Source organism: Pantherophis guttatus, chromosome 2 (assembly GCF_059756535.1).
Source record: "Pantherophis guttatus breed Tessera chromosome 2, ASM5975653v1, whole genome shotgun sequence".
Classification (NCBI taxonomy): Eukaryota; Metazoa; Chordata; class Lepidosauria; order Squamata; family Colubridae; genus Pantherophis; species Pantherophis guttatus.
The window spans coordinates 70,419,326-70,437,617 of NC_142064.1; the positions used below are offsets into that span (position 1 = coordinate 70,419,326).

General features: G+C 35.6%; 1 protein-coding gene across 5 annotated transcripts in view; it reads left to right on the plus strand.

The window, feature by feature from the left end:
- Positions 1-18,292, plus strand: part of KANK1 (KN motif and ankyrin repeat domains 1) — a 125,950-nt gene that overhangs the window by 53,572 nt on the left and 54,086 nt on the right. The window contains exons 1-2 of one of the 5 annotated variants that reach the window (XM_087886174.1): positions 499-547; positions 15,589-15,700. The exons of 1 other annotated variant lie outside the window; for it this stretch is intronic. In XM_087886174.1, coding sequence (XP_087742300.1) covers positions 15,664-15,700 — 37 coding nt within the window. In that variant the 5' untranslated portion in view covers positions 499-547; positions 15,589-15,663. Of the gene's footprint in view, positions 1-498; positions 548-3,193; positions 3,282-12,782; positions 12,886-15,588; positions 15,701-18,292 lie in introns of those variants that run through there. 3 more of the 5 variants (XM_087886173.1, XM_060690529.2, XM_034410299.2) reach the window with 3 other exon arrangements.

Here is an 18,292-nt window from a genome sequence, read left to right on the forward strand (position 1 = left end):
TTTCATTGCTTTCTAAGTAATTTTTTAGAATGACTGAAGCATGGAGTGAGGGATAGCTTTAATTTTAATAGCACTGGTGTTTTTCAGTACAATTTTTTGCATAAGGGGAATGAATTCTGAAGCTCCTATGACAATAGCAAATGCGTTTGGTATAGTGGTTAAGGTGTTGGTCTAGAAACCAGGAGACTGGGAGTTCTAGTCCTTAGGGATGAAAGCCAGCTGGGTGATTTTGAGCTACTTACTCCCTCTCAGCCCAACATACTTCATAGAGTTGCTGTTGTAGAGAAAATAGGAGGAGGAAGGAATATTATGTATATTTGCTGCCTTGAGTTACAAAGGCAAGATAAAAATAAAATTGGTAGGTAAGTTGTTAGGTGGCTTGCTTTAGTTATCATATAATAACTTTCAAATATACATAGAAAAATCTGAATACTTTCTCAGCATTCAGTAATTATATTTTGATTAATTAATTACTGTATTTCTCTTACTGTAGCAATACCCCTACCACCTATCCCACCTCACACTTGTTCCATTGTGATGGCAGCAGGTAAGGAACCTGGTAAAAACTGATCAAATCTAAATAATATTAACATTTCAAGGATTAGTTACCTTCAGTGTATAGTGCCGAACAAGGAAACGTTTTAAATTAGTGACCATGGTCTAGAGAACAGATTTCCTGACATTTTGTTTGCAATTGTGGATAGCATTTTCATAGGGAAAGTGGTCTGCTATGTAGACCACAAGCAACTGAGCAGACAACAGCACATCAAATAGTTACAGTACATACACCTGCATAAAGAGCCTATTGAAATCCACAAACATCCTAACAGCTTCAATAAAGAAAAAAGAAAAACTGAAAATGAATGAAGTCAGGTTACCAGCTTGTACTATACCAAGATCCTGTCCCAAAGAAGGATCAATCAAGAATCCGTTTTCCAAAGAAGCAAAACCAGAAACTTGCCTGGGACCAATCAGGTCTCAGCTGCTCAGACTAACCAATCAGAATCCAGCACAAAACAAGAAACAATCTGAAATTAGCATTCAAAAATGGACAAACAGAAACTGGCACGAACAGCTAATCAATCCTAAAACAAAATAATCAAAACAACCAGTCAGCATCGGACACAAAGAACCAATCAGAAACCAGCTCAGCCAAAGGCCAATCAGAAGTCAGGACACCTGGCTATCAAAAGGCCTGTGGTCTACTGTATATAGCAAACCACTTTGTCTCTGAAGATGTTAGCCACAGTTGTCAGTAAAACATCAGGAAATCTGTTCTCTAGACCATGTTCACTCAGTCCTAAAGCCCAACACTACCCAACAGATACCGGCCATCCCAAGGTCATGTGACCATCTTTTGTGAACTTCTGATAAGCAAAGTCAATGGGGAAACCAGAATTACTTAACAACCATGTTTCTAACTTAACAACTGTAGTGATTCACTTAACAATTGTGGCAAGTAAGGTCATAAAATGGGCAAAACTCACTTAACTTGCTTAGCAGTGGAAATGTTGGGCTTAATTGTACTAATAAGTTGAGGACTACGAGATGAAGCTTGATAAACAGGAAGAATCAATTTACCTGAGAATAAAAACATATCTTCTTTTAATGACTTGATTAAAAATAAATTTATTTAAATGTTTTTATCTTTAATAAATGTAGAAAGTAGCAGTGTATTCTGATTTGCCAAGTTTGCTGCCAGTGTATGTTCCCATTAGTATCTTCTGATTTTATCTTGTCCAGTGTTGTCATAAATCTGACCTTTAGAACTGAAGTTTGGTGAGGCATGAGTATCTATTATAGTTTGGAATGTACACAAATATATGGAACATGCCTGAAATAGTATATTTGCTAATATCAGCATAGAACTTGAGCCTTGGTTTCAAATAGTTTTCATGAATGTAATTTGCTACAGCTTAAACTATGCCTTTTACCCATGTAGGGACTGACAGTGATTTGACTATATTTTATTGTCATGTTCAGGAACCAATTTTGCTTTTGATACGTAAAAAAATGGTGCCAGCTAGCAACCTAAGTAACATGTACAATATAATGGGGTTCTTGGTTTTCTCTACGTTTGGCTGTTTTCTTGTAGACCTAACCCCATGGTGCAACCCTGAGCTACAAATATTCTCTTGTACTGGTGTGTTCAGTATCAAACATCAAAATCAGTTCTAAAGACGTGCAAAGTTTGTGAATGTTTTTCAACTTTAAATCAGCCTCTTCAAAAGGTTGCCTTAATATGGATAATTTGGATAATTTTTCCCATGGGAAGAATCAACAGAACCTCCACCGTTTAGGCAAGAAAATGTAATTTGCTTGATTTCACAAAGTCTTAATTTACTTCAAAAACCTGGGTAAAATTTATCCAAGCCTGTCAGGTGACAAATCTTATTTAGCATTGTTTCATTTCTCCCATCTCCTCAATTCAGTCTCAGTGTTAGCGACTGATACAGAAAAAGAATCTTATTTGATTTTCCACAGCTATTTCTTTCATTTACAACTAGAAGCCTTCCTCATTCAGGATTTTTGACCTTCTTTGTTTTCTTAGATATCCCTCCAAGCCTAGGCAAGAAATAAAATTAACAGTGCCTCTGGCACTTTAGCAGCCATTCCGCTCCTTGGCATTCTGTCCACCATCCTGATTTTCCCAGAGTTCCTTTAAATTCTCCTGGCCACCTGGCTTGCGAAGCTTCAGCAGCAGCTTATTGCTAGCATCAGATTTGTCATCAAGCAACTGGGTATCCTCAACTCCTATTGCTCCATTTAATTCATGCAACCTTCAGATAGGAGATTTGGGAAGTGAGTGAAAATACCATTGCGCACATATCACATTGAATTTCTATGTTTTCACAGACACAGCAAATGTTGATTTCCAAATGTGGTAGAAATGTAGTTTCTTAAAACAGTATTTTCATATTTTGTATATATAACTTTATCTTCCTTGTATAGAAAATTCAAACCTGAGATAGGGGAATAATAAAAATGTTAATCAATTGATGATGTACTTTCAGGTACTTGTTTACTACCATTCATTGCAATTAATAATTTTAGGCATCTCATTTTGAAGTGCTCAGGGCAGCTTTTTAAATAAAGCACTCAAGATATTATTTTTAGAATATAATTGTTTATATATAATACTTTGTAATTACATGTTGCCTAGAAGTGATAATTACCTATTGTTTATTTTAAGAGTCTTTTGAAGAATTGGGTTTCCTGTAAAAAGATGTTCTTTGGAAAACAATGCAATTCAAGTATGGATATCTATACTGTGCTTAGATGTAAGTGCATTCCGCATTAAAATATGAAATATTGATTATCTCCAATTATCCAGTTATATAGGGTTAAAACAGAAGCTGATTCAAAAGAGTATTTGATCAATTTGGCAAGTTTTTGTTAGTCATTGATCAAATAGATATTATTAATTGATTTTCTTTTTTCCTGATTAAATTAATTCCTATTAATTTACTTTTATTTTTATTCAATTTGCAAGTCTTCATATCAACAAGTGACTGGGCTGCTAACGAAATTAAAAATAATATGAAAACAATTACAATAATAAAAATTATAATACATAGGAGCCAATAATAAATGTTAATACATATGTAACATGAATATACAAGAGGATGCTTAACATGGATGATAGTATAGGAATAAATTAAATCAAATCAAATGAAAATACATTGGGGCGACAGCTAGCCTCCATGTACTTTAGACTACAACTCTCATAGCTCCTTGGCATTAATTACTCTGGCTGGAACCTAGGAAACTTCCCATCTGTGCCCCCCCCCCTTTTTTTTTGCATACTATATGAATATACCAAGCATGTAGCTTTCAGGTAAGGATCTAACAATTTTGTTATTTATATCCTCTACATTTGTTCCCCATAGAATGAGTATGCGTAGGAGAGGGAGCAAAGCCAGCAGTTGATCATTACTAAATCTGACCACCTCATCATACTTCAGCTATGCAGTTGCTGTCTGGATTGCAAGTTGATCTTGGAGATAGGACGAAGAATGTCATAGCTGTTAACTTTATTTTTACTGCAAACAAGGCTTAAAGCATAGAGTTCTTGTTCTACAACATCTGCATTTTGTAAAGTAAATCTGATAAAGAATTAAGCCACTCCCAGTTAGATGGTTCTTAGGACTACCAGTTCAACCTCTTTGGGTGTAAGTTACAGATGAAATTACAAATAACAACACCTTTCAGTTTATAGCTTCTGGTATCACACCACAATAATAGGTGTGCTTTATCTGTGGAGGATGAGGATGCACAAGTTCCAGTTCCCTTGAGCAGGTATTTGATGCTCAGCACTTTTTAAATAGCACCCACTATAATGATCCTTGTTTTAGTGGATGCTATTTATCACCCTGTTTATTCTTAATTGCTCTTTCAGAGCCAAAAGTCTTTTCAGATAAAATGTTTTGTTAGTAAAAGTGACATCATGCTGTAACACTATAATGCTATAGAAATTCAGTTTTCCCTAAAAGATGTTTTAATACTGGGATACACAAACACTAATTAAAACCAATGTTTCATAAGGTAATGATAAATGATTACCATTAATAATGACAAGATTTAAAATGTTCAAGAAGCATTTTCATGTCAAAGTGTAAAGAATAATTATCTTTTTTTCTTTAAGTACAGCTGACAAAACATTTTAGCAATGATTTGAAAATGGAGCTAGGCATTCATCCTCAACTAATGTTTTACAGATACACACACACACACACACACACACACACACACACTTGTCATAATTCCCAAATGAAATTATGGAAAGGGAAACCCAATGCCCATGAAATCTTAACAATTTGCAGAAAGTCTGAATTAAAAGCTATAGAAAAAAAAGACATCCAAATTGTCAAAAGATTTTGTGAGTGTACAGGATTTGATGTAAGACACAAGGCAAAACATCTCTTGTGCATTTTTTTCTCTGTTATTAAGATATCAAACACTATTTACTTTCAGTAATTGTCACTTTCCTTAGCAAGTTATATGTAGAATGTACCACTAGATTCCATTCTTTGCTTGGCTGATAACCTGCCACAATTTGATTTTTAGAATGACTTGAAGAAGTCCTACTGGGACATACATTATTTATTTATTTATTTATTTGTATTTTGCCTTTGTACAAATAAGTCAAGGCGGTGAACATATCTGACATACCTTCCTCTTCCTATTTTCCCACAACAACCCTGTGAGATGGGTGGATGGAGAAAGAATGACTAGCCCAAAGTCTCCCAGATGGTTTTCATGTCTAAAGTGGAACTAGAACTCACGGTATCCCGTTTTCTAGTCTGGAAAGCATTTTTTTTTCCAGCCTGGCAGCAGCTTTTTTAGCTGGTGGAATGTGATCGTTTCTCTCTTCTGCCTTTCCCATAGTTCTCTGTGCGGAGAGTTTTGAACACAGTGGTCCCTAATTGTTCAGTGGAACTTCAGATCCCACATTCATAAACACTTCAAGAGTTTTATCTAGGCTGTCATCTAGTTGTTGCCATGTAGTGGGACCTAGGAAGCATGTGTCTTCTGTGGCTGCCCCACCCCTACGGAACACCCTTCTTTTTGAGATCCAGGAGTCTGAAATGCCTTGAAGAGCTTGATTTTCCACCAAGTGTTGGGATAGGGTTAAGTTGGAGTGTTGTGAGTTGCATCAAGGGAATGTGGGTGTGGTGCCATATATTATTTTACTTGGGGGGGGTATTTTTCATTTTCTAGATGTTGTTGTGTTTATATTGAGTTTGTGAGCTACCCAGAGTTCTACTTTTGAAATGAATAGCATATAAGTATTTTAAATAAATAAATACATTCTTCATTAGTGCACATTGTCCCATCTGTCTTAGAAACACAAGGCAACACTGCCCTGAACTAAAACCAACCACAAGGAATCTTCAGTAACAAACATTGCCTAAGTCTATCTTAGATTGCTAGCCTATATATCTCCTTCCAGTTCTTCAGGTTTCCTTCCCAGGAAGACTTTTGATTTTAAGCCTCCACCTTATTTTGTGAGCTGAGCAATCATCCCTCACTTTCTTCTGTGGGAAACATCTTACAAGAAATTAAGAAATCTCTCATGCTTGAGGCTCTGCCTATCAGTTAAACTTTCTTTGAGTTCTTGAGTAGGCATAGATCCTTCAGGCTCAAATATTATAGGAAATGGGGGTGAGCATGGTTTGTGGGTGCCACCTTCAATGTCTGCATTCTTCATCCTCCTTTTAAAAGAGAGAAAAGTGGCAGAAAAAATACGGTATCGATATCACTAAAGATAGCGGATTCTTTTATTTTTGTAAAATTAGTCAAGACTGTTTAATAAAATGATAACAATGAAATGTTTTCAAAATAGAGTCTATAGATTTTTTTTTTATTCTGGTGTTTTTACAGTTGACTGTACAACATTATTTTCGTGAAATGATCTTAGGAGTTCATTACCTGACCGATTGTTTTAGATGATTTATCCTTTATATTTTTTGAATGTAAGACTATATATCAAACTAGGACAAGACCTGAATTCCAGAGTTGGTTCAAGATAAACAGGCCAGCATGTAAATATGGATATGGCTATAAACAAACTTGTCCTGTCCTAAATTGCAAAGTTATCACGTAAATTTGAGCTCCTAATGGCAACAATGAAGCAGATAGACAAAAATAGGAAGAAAAGGTTTCCACTCGTGAAAACTATTGTGATAAGAGTGGGATTGAATTCAGCAATTAACAGATCTGTCCTCAACTCTGAGTGACCGCCATTGATCACTCTAATAACTTCCTAGTCAGGTCATAATATGTTGCCCAGCATTCTGGAAATGGTATTTAGAAACTGGAAAAGAGATCCTTATTTTACCATTTTGTTACAAAATTGGTTACCATTTTTCTAACCTTTAGATAAGAAAAGAAATGTGACTTCTTTTCATCTTTGACAAATATCCCTTCGGATGTAGAAGGACCATCCTTTTTCTTGCTACCACCCTTCCTTTTCCATGACGTTCCCTCAATCTATGAGTCTCAAATGACATTGATGTTTCTTATAACCATCCTGCTGCCAATTTCATCACATTCTTACTCAAGAATGTAGCATACTTAAGAATGTACTCAAAAGAATAGGTACTTGGAAAAACGTTTCTAAAAGGAGAAGGACTTGAAAATTCCTGTCCCCCATTTTATGATGTCTGTCTTTCTGTCAGATTTAAAGACCGCCCATCTCACTCATAGACCAACTCTGAGTGGTGTACAATAAAATAAAGTATGTGTTTTCATACTTATTAATTAAATAGCCAACAAATTCCTTCTTATTTTATTGGGTTTTTAAAATTAACATATAACCATAATATGTGCTTTTTCCTCTGGTAGATAATAGAAACTCAGAACTCTCCTTCCTTGAACTGCATGTCAGAATGAGAAACTATTATTAGCCTGATTTGACTTTCGGTAGGTCTGATTATTTCCGATTTCTGAATGTGTCCCTTCAAACATCTGTATAACCCTCCTTAAGTGTCTTCAGCATTTTATAAGGCTGGGTATGTTGCTTTTGTAGATTAAACAGAAATAATATCTAATGTTTTTGCTTCCCTTACAATTTAATAGCTATATTTTGCTTGTAAATTGCTATTCAAATATTCAGTTTCCCTATTAGAAGGAATAATCTCTAGCATTTACTGGTCAAGAATTACAGATTAATTTAATTCTACTTTTGTAATACAACTCTCCACATTTTATGTAGTTGAATTATTTCTAGGGAACTTAGGATCACACAGATAAAACTGTTTTGTGACAGGAAGAACATATAGATTAAGATATTTTGGAAAGCTTCCCCATGACATCTGGTGAAATGGTAAGTAGGGTTTTATGCTTTGAAGTAAATGGATTGCAAATCACTCAAGAAAGTATTGCTAAAAATACCAGGTACCCTTTTCACTGAAAATTGTGGTTAATGGATTACTGTGAGTATCTGGTTATTCTTTAGAAAATAGAGTTGGACAGAAAAATAAGACAGCTGTTGCCTTTTTCTTCTTCAAAACTGCTGTTGCTTTCACTTGGGAAAACCTGGGTTGAATTTAAAGGTGTAAGTGGAAGGAGAATTCCAGTTTCAAAAATGTCTGAGGAAAATATAAGCCGAAAAATTGATGATTATGTTAGTTTTCCAACATCCAGTCATTAGCTGCAAGTCTGCGGTTGCAGAAGTGGATTTTGGAGTCAGTGAGATTTTGATTCCGTAAGCATAACTTGTGCTACCAAGAGTTTCATCTTATAAATCCAAATCCAAACAGTGTAATTATAGTACCAAAGTGGATACATTTGATAACTATTTTAGTGTGAAAGAAGTTATTTTATCAATGCATGTAGACAAATCCTTTTTTTTTTAGTGTTCTCAATTTAATAATTTTAGGGAGATTTAAGGTTTTTTTTAATAACTCTTACATTTTTTCAATGGGCTGCAGAGAATCCCGATAGCATCACAAGCGATAAACTACTTAAACATTGGGTTTGGGGGAATTGGGTTACCATAGCTTAAAGGTATAGTATGATGCATGTATATATGCTGTGCTTAATTTAACAGAAAAAGGCTTAAACTTCCAAACTTTTTAATAATTGTACATATGAATGAAGAATTGGACATAGTGATATTTCTACAAATATACAGAGAATATAGAATATATTCTGTTTATAAAATTGAGTGAAATATCTTATAAAGAGCTTTTAGGGTACCATAATTCAAAATCAGGTAAGGAAACCCACATGGGGTGGTTAGAAAATTAAGATGCATCTGTGATGCAGTTGGCTATTTTGTGTAACAACATAATTTTTTTCCTAAAGAAATATTATTTAAACGGAAAACTGCAAGGTACTAAATGAGTTGATAGCTTCTTACTAACAATCTTTCTATCACATACAAGATAAATAAAGGATGCATTTAAATTGTAGATTTATTTAGCACAGTTCAACGCTACTTTTCTTAAGTTGATTTACAGTAATGGAGCAAATAAAACCTAGACAAGTGAAACAGTTGTGCTGTGAATGCCTCAGTTGTTTAGGTCTTTCCTAGGATTAATGTGTGTTCTTCCTGTGTGTGGTTTTTTTTTGGTGGGTCAGGGGTTGTTTGTTTGACCTTTCCACAGCGACTTGCCAGTTGTTTAACCAATCAGACAAGGTGGCATGGTTGGTGAATTTGGATATTTGCATTTGTTCTGAATATGTCAAATTAAGTATAATCATATGGGTTAATTGATGTGTGTTAGCATATCTATCACAGTTACCTTTGGACAGTTTCCCTCCTGTGGCACCTGACATTCTCTGCCAGGAAAGCAGCTTTTATTATTGTTTTTATTATCAAACTGCAGTGTTTCAGATTTGAAATACACTATCTAGGTAGCACAATGAAATCCTGCTGAAAGATATGTTCTTAATGATGCCTGTTGCTTTTTTCAGTGAATTGTTGAATGGTTGAGATAAGAGACTTGACAAGCGGTCTAACTCTTGAAATAAATCTACTAGAGGGGGGTTATCTATTGTAGCATCAACATTGTTGGTGCACAATTTTTGTGGACAAGAGCCTTTTTCAATAACGTAAAGTGTTTAGACTTCACTTTCTGCAATGCAGTAGGCTCTTATCCATAAAATACACAACAGCATTTTTTTTTCTGTTAAGCTTACTTTATCTCTGCAATTATTAAGATTGTTTATAATAGGGATAACTATAATTTTTCTTCATTTTTTAAAAAGAATTTAAGAATCTATATTGTCTTTTTTTGAACAATATAATTATCAGGATGAAACAATGGCAGGGGGTGTTAGGTGAAGGGAAATACGTAGTCAGTTTTATAATTTAGAAACTGAATTACTGTATAAAAACAGAATTAGGTTCATATGAAAATACAGTTTGATTAGGGACTGAAAGGGCTTGGCTGCCACCTGGTATCTGTGTTTAGTTCAAGCACAAAACATGCACAGCTTTCATACGGCTGAGAGGAGGAAATGTGTATTCTCAGCTTTCAATAGTGCATCAATTTATAAGAAAATAGAAGCAGCATAATAAAGGATAAAACAAATTCAAAAACTGTGAAGGTTTCTTTTAAAAAAAAGAATAGATAAATTGGAAGTCTATAGAAGTACATTTGTAATCCTTAATGACATTTTAAATATTCAATACTATTTTAAAGAAATGGAATACCAATTATGAATTATTTTCATAGACAACTCCTGATAACTTGTCAGAATAGATTAGAAAGGAATTTTATTCTGTAAAGACTTCCAGACTGGCTAATCAAATTTAGATGCTAGATCTTGTTTATTTAAAAGATTTTCAAGAGAGTCTTTTATAGTTAGATATAAAATTGTGTTGTGTACAATGGTGTTCTGGATAGCTTTAAAGATCTGGCTCTTCTCTCAAGTGCTGGATTAGGTAGTTAGTGCCCTTTACAGCCTGCTAGTATTTTTAAAAAGCTCAATAAATTCACTGCTCTTAAATGTTATCATTACCAAAAGAAGTTGTCCCCCCACCCGCCCCCAATAAATACATGCTGCTGAGTGCCTCCAACAGTTCCAGGCCTCACCAACACTGCCAGCTCCATCACTGTTGGCACTCTGCTAGCCATTGAATTGCTGGTTGGCACATTAGCTATTCCTTTCTGGGTTGCAGTTTATCAATATTGTCATTTCTTCTCTACAGGTTGTCCAGGACTGGTCTATATGTTCGTTTAATAAAGCAATAAGCCTGAGGAAATGTATTTGCAGGGATTTTGAAAAGATACAGAATTTAGAGAGATTTGGAGAACTTCCATATCTATTGTCAAATGTAAAATAAATATATATTGGTATACTGTCTAAAGCAGTTCTCCTCTGCTCTACATATGTTGGCAACTGCAATCACAATATATTGGAAGAAATAAGCCAGGGGTGAAATCCAACAGGTTCTGACAGGTTCTGGAGAACTGGAGCAGAAATTTTGAGCAGTTCAGAGAACCGGTAGCGGAAATTTTGAGTAGTTCAGAGAACTGGCAAATACCATCATTGGCTGTCCCCAGAGTGAGTCAGGAATGGAAATTTTGCAATATCCTTCCCCCAGGAGTGGCGAGGGAGTGGGGATTTTGTAGTATCCTTCCCCTGGAGTGGGGTGGGAATGGAGATTTTGTAGTATCCTTCCCCTGGAGTGTTGGCGGGAATGGAGATTTTGCAGTATCCTTCCCCTGCACGCCTACCAAGCCACGCCCACAGAACCGATAGTAAAAAAAATTGGATTTCACCACTGATATAAGCTACTTTATTTGCTGTTTCAGTGGAAATAATCTTTGTTTCATGAATGAAGGTGAATATACGTGACCCGGGATAATGTTGCATGATCCAAATTGGGTTGGTTACCGGCTAGAGAGAAGCTCCCTGAAGATGGGCTCTCGCATGAGTCCAAAAGCTCAGAAGACAAAACCTCTGGTCCCGGTGACCAACCCAGATTGGATCCTGCAATCTTTGTTTCATCTATTAAGGTTTAAAAACATGAATTCAGGAACAAAGGCTGTTTTACTTAAAGCTTCAGCTATTTGTGGTGTAGATACTACTTGTTGCATATTTAAATATTATACTAATAAAAAGAAAATATTTGTAGCTCAGTATTGAAATGAGGGGTCTGAGTTTCGTTGTTTTCTTGCAAAGGTTTCATTACCCAACTAGGTAACATAATCAGTGCACTGATGATATTACCAGCTTGGGTAATGAAATGTTTGCAAGAAAACAAGGTCAGAGAGCACCAAGGGCCTCTTATATATTATAATTAAGCTGAAATCATCCTGATATAAATGCGGCCTATGACAGGTAGCATCCCGTTTTGATATGGGCTGTTTCATTAAAAATTGTCCTTCATATCATAATATGAATCAATAAACAGTAAAAACTTGGGTTGTGAGAATCTTTAATTTGAGGAAAGCCCTTAAGACCTGGCCCTTTCCCCTGGCATTAGCGGTTGACTGAATGGGGAGTCCACCCTATGTTGTTTTGCTATGTCCTTAGTAACTATTTTACATTTTATCTTTTGTGTTTATATACTGTCTATTTATTTTAAACGTTGTGTTTAAATTTATTGTCTATTTAGGTTGTACCCAGAGTCACATAGTCTGAGTTGGGCAGCATTATAAATCTTGACATAAATAAAAATAAATACAGTTTTTCAGAGAAATTCCAAGTTCTCACCCATGTTGAACAGCTCTTAATCAAACTTAAATTAAAATGAACTATTTTACCAATCTTAAATTTAAATGAACTATTTTAACATAATAAAAGAATTGGAAGAGTCCTTGGAGGTCTTCTAGTCCAACCCCCTGCTCAAGCAGGAAAACCTATACCAATTTGTCCAATCTTTTCTTAAAAACCTCCAGTGTTGGAGTACCCATAATGTCTGGAGGCAAGTTGTTCCATTGATTAATTGTACTGTCAGGAAATTTTTCCTTAGTTCTAGATTGGTTTTCTCCTTGATTAGTTTCCATCCATTGCTGCTTCTTCTGCCTTCAGGTACTTTAGATATTGGAACATTACTATATGTCACCCCAGACCTTTTTTTTCATTAAACTAAGCATAGCCAATTACTGCAACCATTTTTCATATGTTTTATCCTCCAGTCCCCCTAATCATCTTTGTTGCTCTTCTCTGCATTCTTTTTAAGAGTCTCAATATCTTTTTTTTCATTATGGTAACCAAAACTGTATGTAATATTTCAAGTGTGGCCTTACCAAGGCATTATAAAGTGGTACTAATGTTTGGTGTGATTTTGATTCTATCCTTCTGTTAATGCAACTTAGGTCTTTGTGGGCTTTTTTGGCAGCTGCAGCACACTGCTGGCTCATATTTAAGTGATTCTCCACTAGGACTCCAAGATCCATCTCCCAGTTACTACTATTGAATCAGGTATCACTTATTCTATACCTGTGCATTTGGTCTTCCTTGCCTAAATGTAGAACCTTGCTTTTCCCACCACTGAATTTCATTTTGTTAGACAAGGCTCAGTGTTCAAGTCTGTTGAGATCCTTCTGTATCTTGAGCCTATCTTCTGGAGTGTTGGTTATTCCTTCCAGCTTTGTGTCATCTGCAAATTTGATGAGTTCCCCTTCTATCTCCTCATCTAAATCATTGATGAAGATATTGAAGAATACTTGGCCGAAGATAGAGCCTTGCGGTACCCCACTGCATACCTCCTTCAGTATAGATGCAGTTCCATTAAGATTACACATTGAATGTGGTTGGTCAGCCAATTACGAATCCATCTGATGGTGATGCTGCCTAGCCTAAAAATTTGATGAATTTTTTCTATTTTATCAAATAGTAGGTTATGGTCCACTTTAGCAAATGCTTTACTGAAGTCCAAGAAAATTATATCCACAGCATTTCTCTGGTCCATTAATTTTGTCACATTGTCAAAGAATACAATAAGATTTGTCTGGCCTCATATGTTTTTGGCAAACCCATATCGGCTTCTGTATGACTTGGTTTATCTCTAGATGTTCTCATATTTGTTGCTTTTCCAGAATCTTCCCAGATATTGATGTCAGGCTGATAGGTCTGTAGTTTATTGAATCCATTGTTTTTCCCTTTTTTAAGATGGGAACTTGCTCAGCCCTTGCTCAGCCCTATCAATCATCTGATATATTCCCGGTATCCAGGATGTTTGAAAGATATGGTTCAGTGGTTCAGAGATCACGTCTGCCAGTTCCTTCAGAACCCCAGGGTGTAATTCATCTGGTTTGATTTGAGTTCTAGAGTGGATAGGTATTCTCTTACCATTTCCTTGCTTATTTTGATTTTCATTCCTATTCTGCATTTTACAGAACTTTAGGACTAGCATTCTGCAGAGTGTAGAAATCTGAAACCTGAATTAAGAAGGCTTTCCCCATCTCAACACCAGTTTATATTAAGAAATTACACTCTTGGCCAGCCCTTACCTGTTCTTGCATTTGCCTAAAAGTCTTCCAGAGCCCTGTAATTTCAAGGTGTGACTCAATTAAAACTCAAGACTGATAAGAATAGAATGCCAGCCTCAGCATTGCCACAAATAATATGGATTGTATTTTGGCAGTTCTGTTCTTTTTAACAATTTAATCAATATTTAGTTTCATCCATCTTCTGCTAGACTTAGTGTTGTAACAAGCTCCAAAGAGTGTTAATAACCAATAAAAGATACTGCATCATTTTAGTATAATAATATAACAGAAACTGCTAAGGAAGAATAAGATGATGACTTTTGTAAATTGAATTTTATTTATTTCCTTTTACGGTCCTATGTATTTGTTTTATTATTTTCTTTCCTTTAATGGTTTGATAATCCATTAAAAATTCTCATTGCACGGATTAAAAGAACATAAAGAATTTGTGCAGTTAAGGCTTCCTTCCATACACTCAGTGACTTGTTCATTTTGTATTCAATGAAAAGCATGGACTGAATTTATTGTTAATAATAGTTAACAGTAAAATTTGAATGGTAAATGATCTCTGTAGTGGTTAAGGTGCTGATCTAGAAACCAGGAGGCTGGGAATTCTAATCCTGCCTTATGTCTATGGAGATTCTCAGTCATCCAGGTCATGGTTGTCCCAAAGGTGCTTTTTCGAGAAGCAACTGGAGTTTCTGGTTTTTCTTTGAAGACGTTTTGCTTCTCATCCAAGAAGCTTTTTCAGCTCTGCTTCAGCTAAAGAAGCTTCTTGGATGAAAAGCGAAACATCTTCACAGAAAAACCAGAAACTCCAGTTGCCTCTTGAAAAAACACCTTTGGGATAGTCCTGCCTTAGGCATGAAAGCCAGATGGGTGACTTTAAGCCAGTCACTCTCTCTCAGCCCAACCCAACTCAACTCACAGGCTTGTTGTTATGTGGAAAATAGGAGAAGGAAGTGGTATTAGATATGTTTGCCACTTTGAGTTACTTATAAAGAAATAAAGGCAGGATAAAAGAAGGATATCTAAATAAATAAATATTCTCTCACAGATCTGTTAATCCATAAGTGAGTAACCAAAAATATTCTTGACTTAGCAAATAAATGAAAGATACATGTTATTTCAAAATGACAGAAACCAGTGACTGTGGTTTGCAGTAGGTTAGTTAAGGTTTAGTTTTAAGCTACTAGAAGTAGCAGTCTCATGAGTTCAGTTAACCTACTTAAGCACAGTTTGGAAACCAGGCTTCTGCAATCATTTATGGGAAGACCCCGTGGCTAGTAGTGTGATCTGTGTGCGGCTAACTTAATGAGGTTCTTTAATATAGGTAACCATGTGCAATTAAGCACAGAAGATGAGTAGACTCCTAGCATGTCTGGTGCAGGTTTGCTTCTGTTCACTAAAAGGCACGTGGGATATGTATTGATGTACAGTAGGTGTTTATGCAGACAGTCTAAGCTTCTTCATGTGGTGGTCCAGCTCATGGTTCGTTGTAAGAATCATATTAATTCCCAAAATGGCATGATGGTAGCATATTAAAATAAAGGAACTCCTGCCGTTCTTAGAGTTTCTACTTTACAACCTTTCAGGTTTGAATATAGAATGGCAGTCTGTATTTGGGGGGCTTTTATTAAGAAATGTTTTTTTTAAATACAATGTTACAATGATTTCTCTTTCTTTATTTCAGGTTGCATGCCTTGGACTTGATGCTTGATTTGCATGACTCCTAACAATCAGGTGCTGGATTTGCCAGTGAGCAAACATGGCCCACTCAGTGAATATTAATGGCAGTTTTACAGGTAATGTTTTGTCTTAGTTGTAAGCAGTCCTTCTTTTATAAGGGAAACTGGGCCTAATATTTTCTAAATTCTATAAATTTATCTGAGCCTGTGTGGGCATCCTTCAGTTATGGAAATGTGAACATAAAATCTCTACCTTGCGATTCCCATTTTAATGATGTCTGTGCTTGGATGGCTCTTGCATGATAACTGGTTCGTATTAATCCAGGGTGCAAAATGCATTCTGGATGACTGCAGTTTTCCAGAAAAAATAGGGGGGGAGGAGAGATTTCAGTCCTTAGAGATGTGAAACTTATATTTTCATTATGGGAACATTTATAGTTAGAAATATACAACATACTATACATGACATTAGGTTGGAGGAGGCTGCCCTAATAGATAACCCTATACAACTATATTTGTATATGTGCAAAATGGAATGCCTTTTATTCTTCCATGTTCTACTTGTTTTACAAAGGTGCTATTCAAAAGTCAATTGGACTTCCTTTTGGTCTTGAAGACATTTCCCTTCTCATCAAGGAAAAGAACAAAGGAAAAAAAAAACCCAAGAAAATTCTGTTGCCTTTTGAATAGCACCTTTGGGACAACTGTGACCACGATGATTGAGAATCTCCATAGATACTTGTCCTACAGTTGAAAGAATTAAAGGAAATAGCCTTGTTCACTGAAGAATAACAGACAAGTTAATCATAGTCAAACTAAGGATTGTGCCTTTGGAATGTTCCTTAAATTGCAAAGATGCTCTCACTTATGTTCATCAGGGTGAGTAGATCTTACAGTAAGACCATCTGTATTGGCTTTCTTCTCAACTGCTTTCATTCCACCTATCCATTATAACTCTTGCATCCCTTTTTTAATTAACAGCTAAACATACTTATCTTCTCTTTTTCTCTACTCCTTTTTATGTTTACTTTTTCCTTAGACCAGAGGACTGCTGGCAAGCCCAGTAGCATCTGGTTTTACAATCCCTAAAACCTTTAGGCTCTGTTTATAAGTAACAAACAATTATATTGGTTAGGTGCGGCCAGTGAACCCTTAATGGCCACCATTAAGCATCAAGTTGATAGTTAATTATGGCTATGTAAATCTTGAGGAAGCAAAACAAGAAAGTATGTGATTTAAATGAGAGATGAGGAAATGATTAGTACATAGAACAATGTTTTTTAAGCTTGTCAACTTTATGATGTGTGGACTTCAACTCCCAGAATCCACCAGCCAGCATTTCAATTCTTCAGTTAAAGAGGACTGGTCATTCTCTACAGAAAAGCAGAATGTCTTAAAACACACCATTAGCTTAAACAGGTTGATCTCGTATGTTCCTTATAGTAGTGTGCTAATCAGTTGTTGGCATAACATATTCTTGTTTTGATTCATTTTATGCATGCTGCTATATAGAACATTACACTTAAAATGACAGTGTTGTCTTGTTTCACCAGCTCTTGTGCCTGTACAATTACATTTACATAGTTGTCCAAAACATTAGTGCGTAAGATCTCCGACCTCCGGGTATTTCGCTGTGCACTCAAGACCCTGTTGTTCCGCCAGGCCGGGCTATCAACATAATAATTTTAAATTGGGTGTTTTAAATTTCTGGGGTTTTAAATTGAGCCGAATTATTTAATAATTTTAAATTATTTTAATTGATGTTTGTTTTGTGCTTTTAATAGGCTGTACACCGCCCTGAGTCCTTCGGGAGAAGGGCGGTATAGAAATAAAATTATTCTATTTATTCTATTCTATTAAGGACAAAGCATTTTGACTTTATTCTCTCTGCCCAAAGGATAACATTTCTGCCAGCCCTGTTCAATTCGGGGTTGTTAGAAACCCTTTTGTTACTCTGTTCTCCTTTCCATTGGTGACATCAATTTTTTAAGAAGTTACAATTCTCTTTGGGATATATTTGCATATTTTAGAAGGCCAGGAAACAGAATTTATGTCTGCCCAACCCAGAATCTTGCTGATCTATTAAGAATTACATATTCATATATCATTTCATCATATCTGATAATAAATCCTTTTAATAGTTAATGATAGGAGTTGCAGTTCTGATATGCCTGTTACTAAGTTGAGGAATTACTAAGTATCAGTAATCAAACTTCATTTACATACTGTACTTTTATTTCACTCTTTGAAAATGACTGTGTGGTTTTAAGCCTCCAGTCTTACTTCATAGGAAGGGCATCTAGGCAGAGTCCCTGGTAAGTTAATTAAAGGGAGGAAATGTCTTCAGGTAACATGGCCTCAAACTATTTGAAAATGTAAACAGGAGGCCTTGAATTTAACACATCATCCAGAAATGGACATAATGGTTTTTGGTGCTATATAACCTTATCCAGGAAATCCAATACATTAATATTTTTTCCTGACATATTTCAAACCCATGAGATAGATAGATAGATAGATAGATAGATAGATAGATAGATAGATAGATGGATGGATGGATGGATGGATGGATGGATGGATGGATGGATGGATGGATAGACAGACAGACAGACAGACAGACAGACTGACCATTGGGATTGACTTAAACTATGTAATATCAGGGTTCAGTAAAAATATAAAACTAAATAAAAACTTTAAGAATTCTAAGAT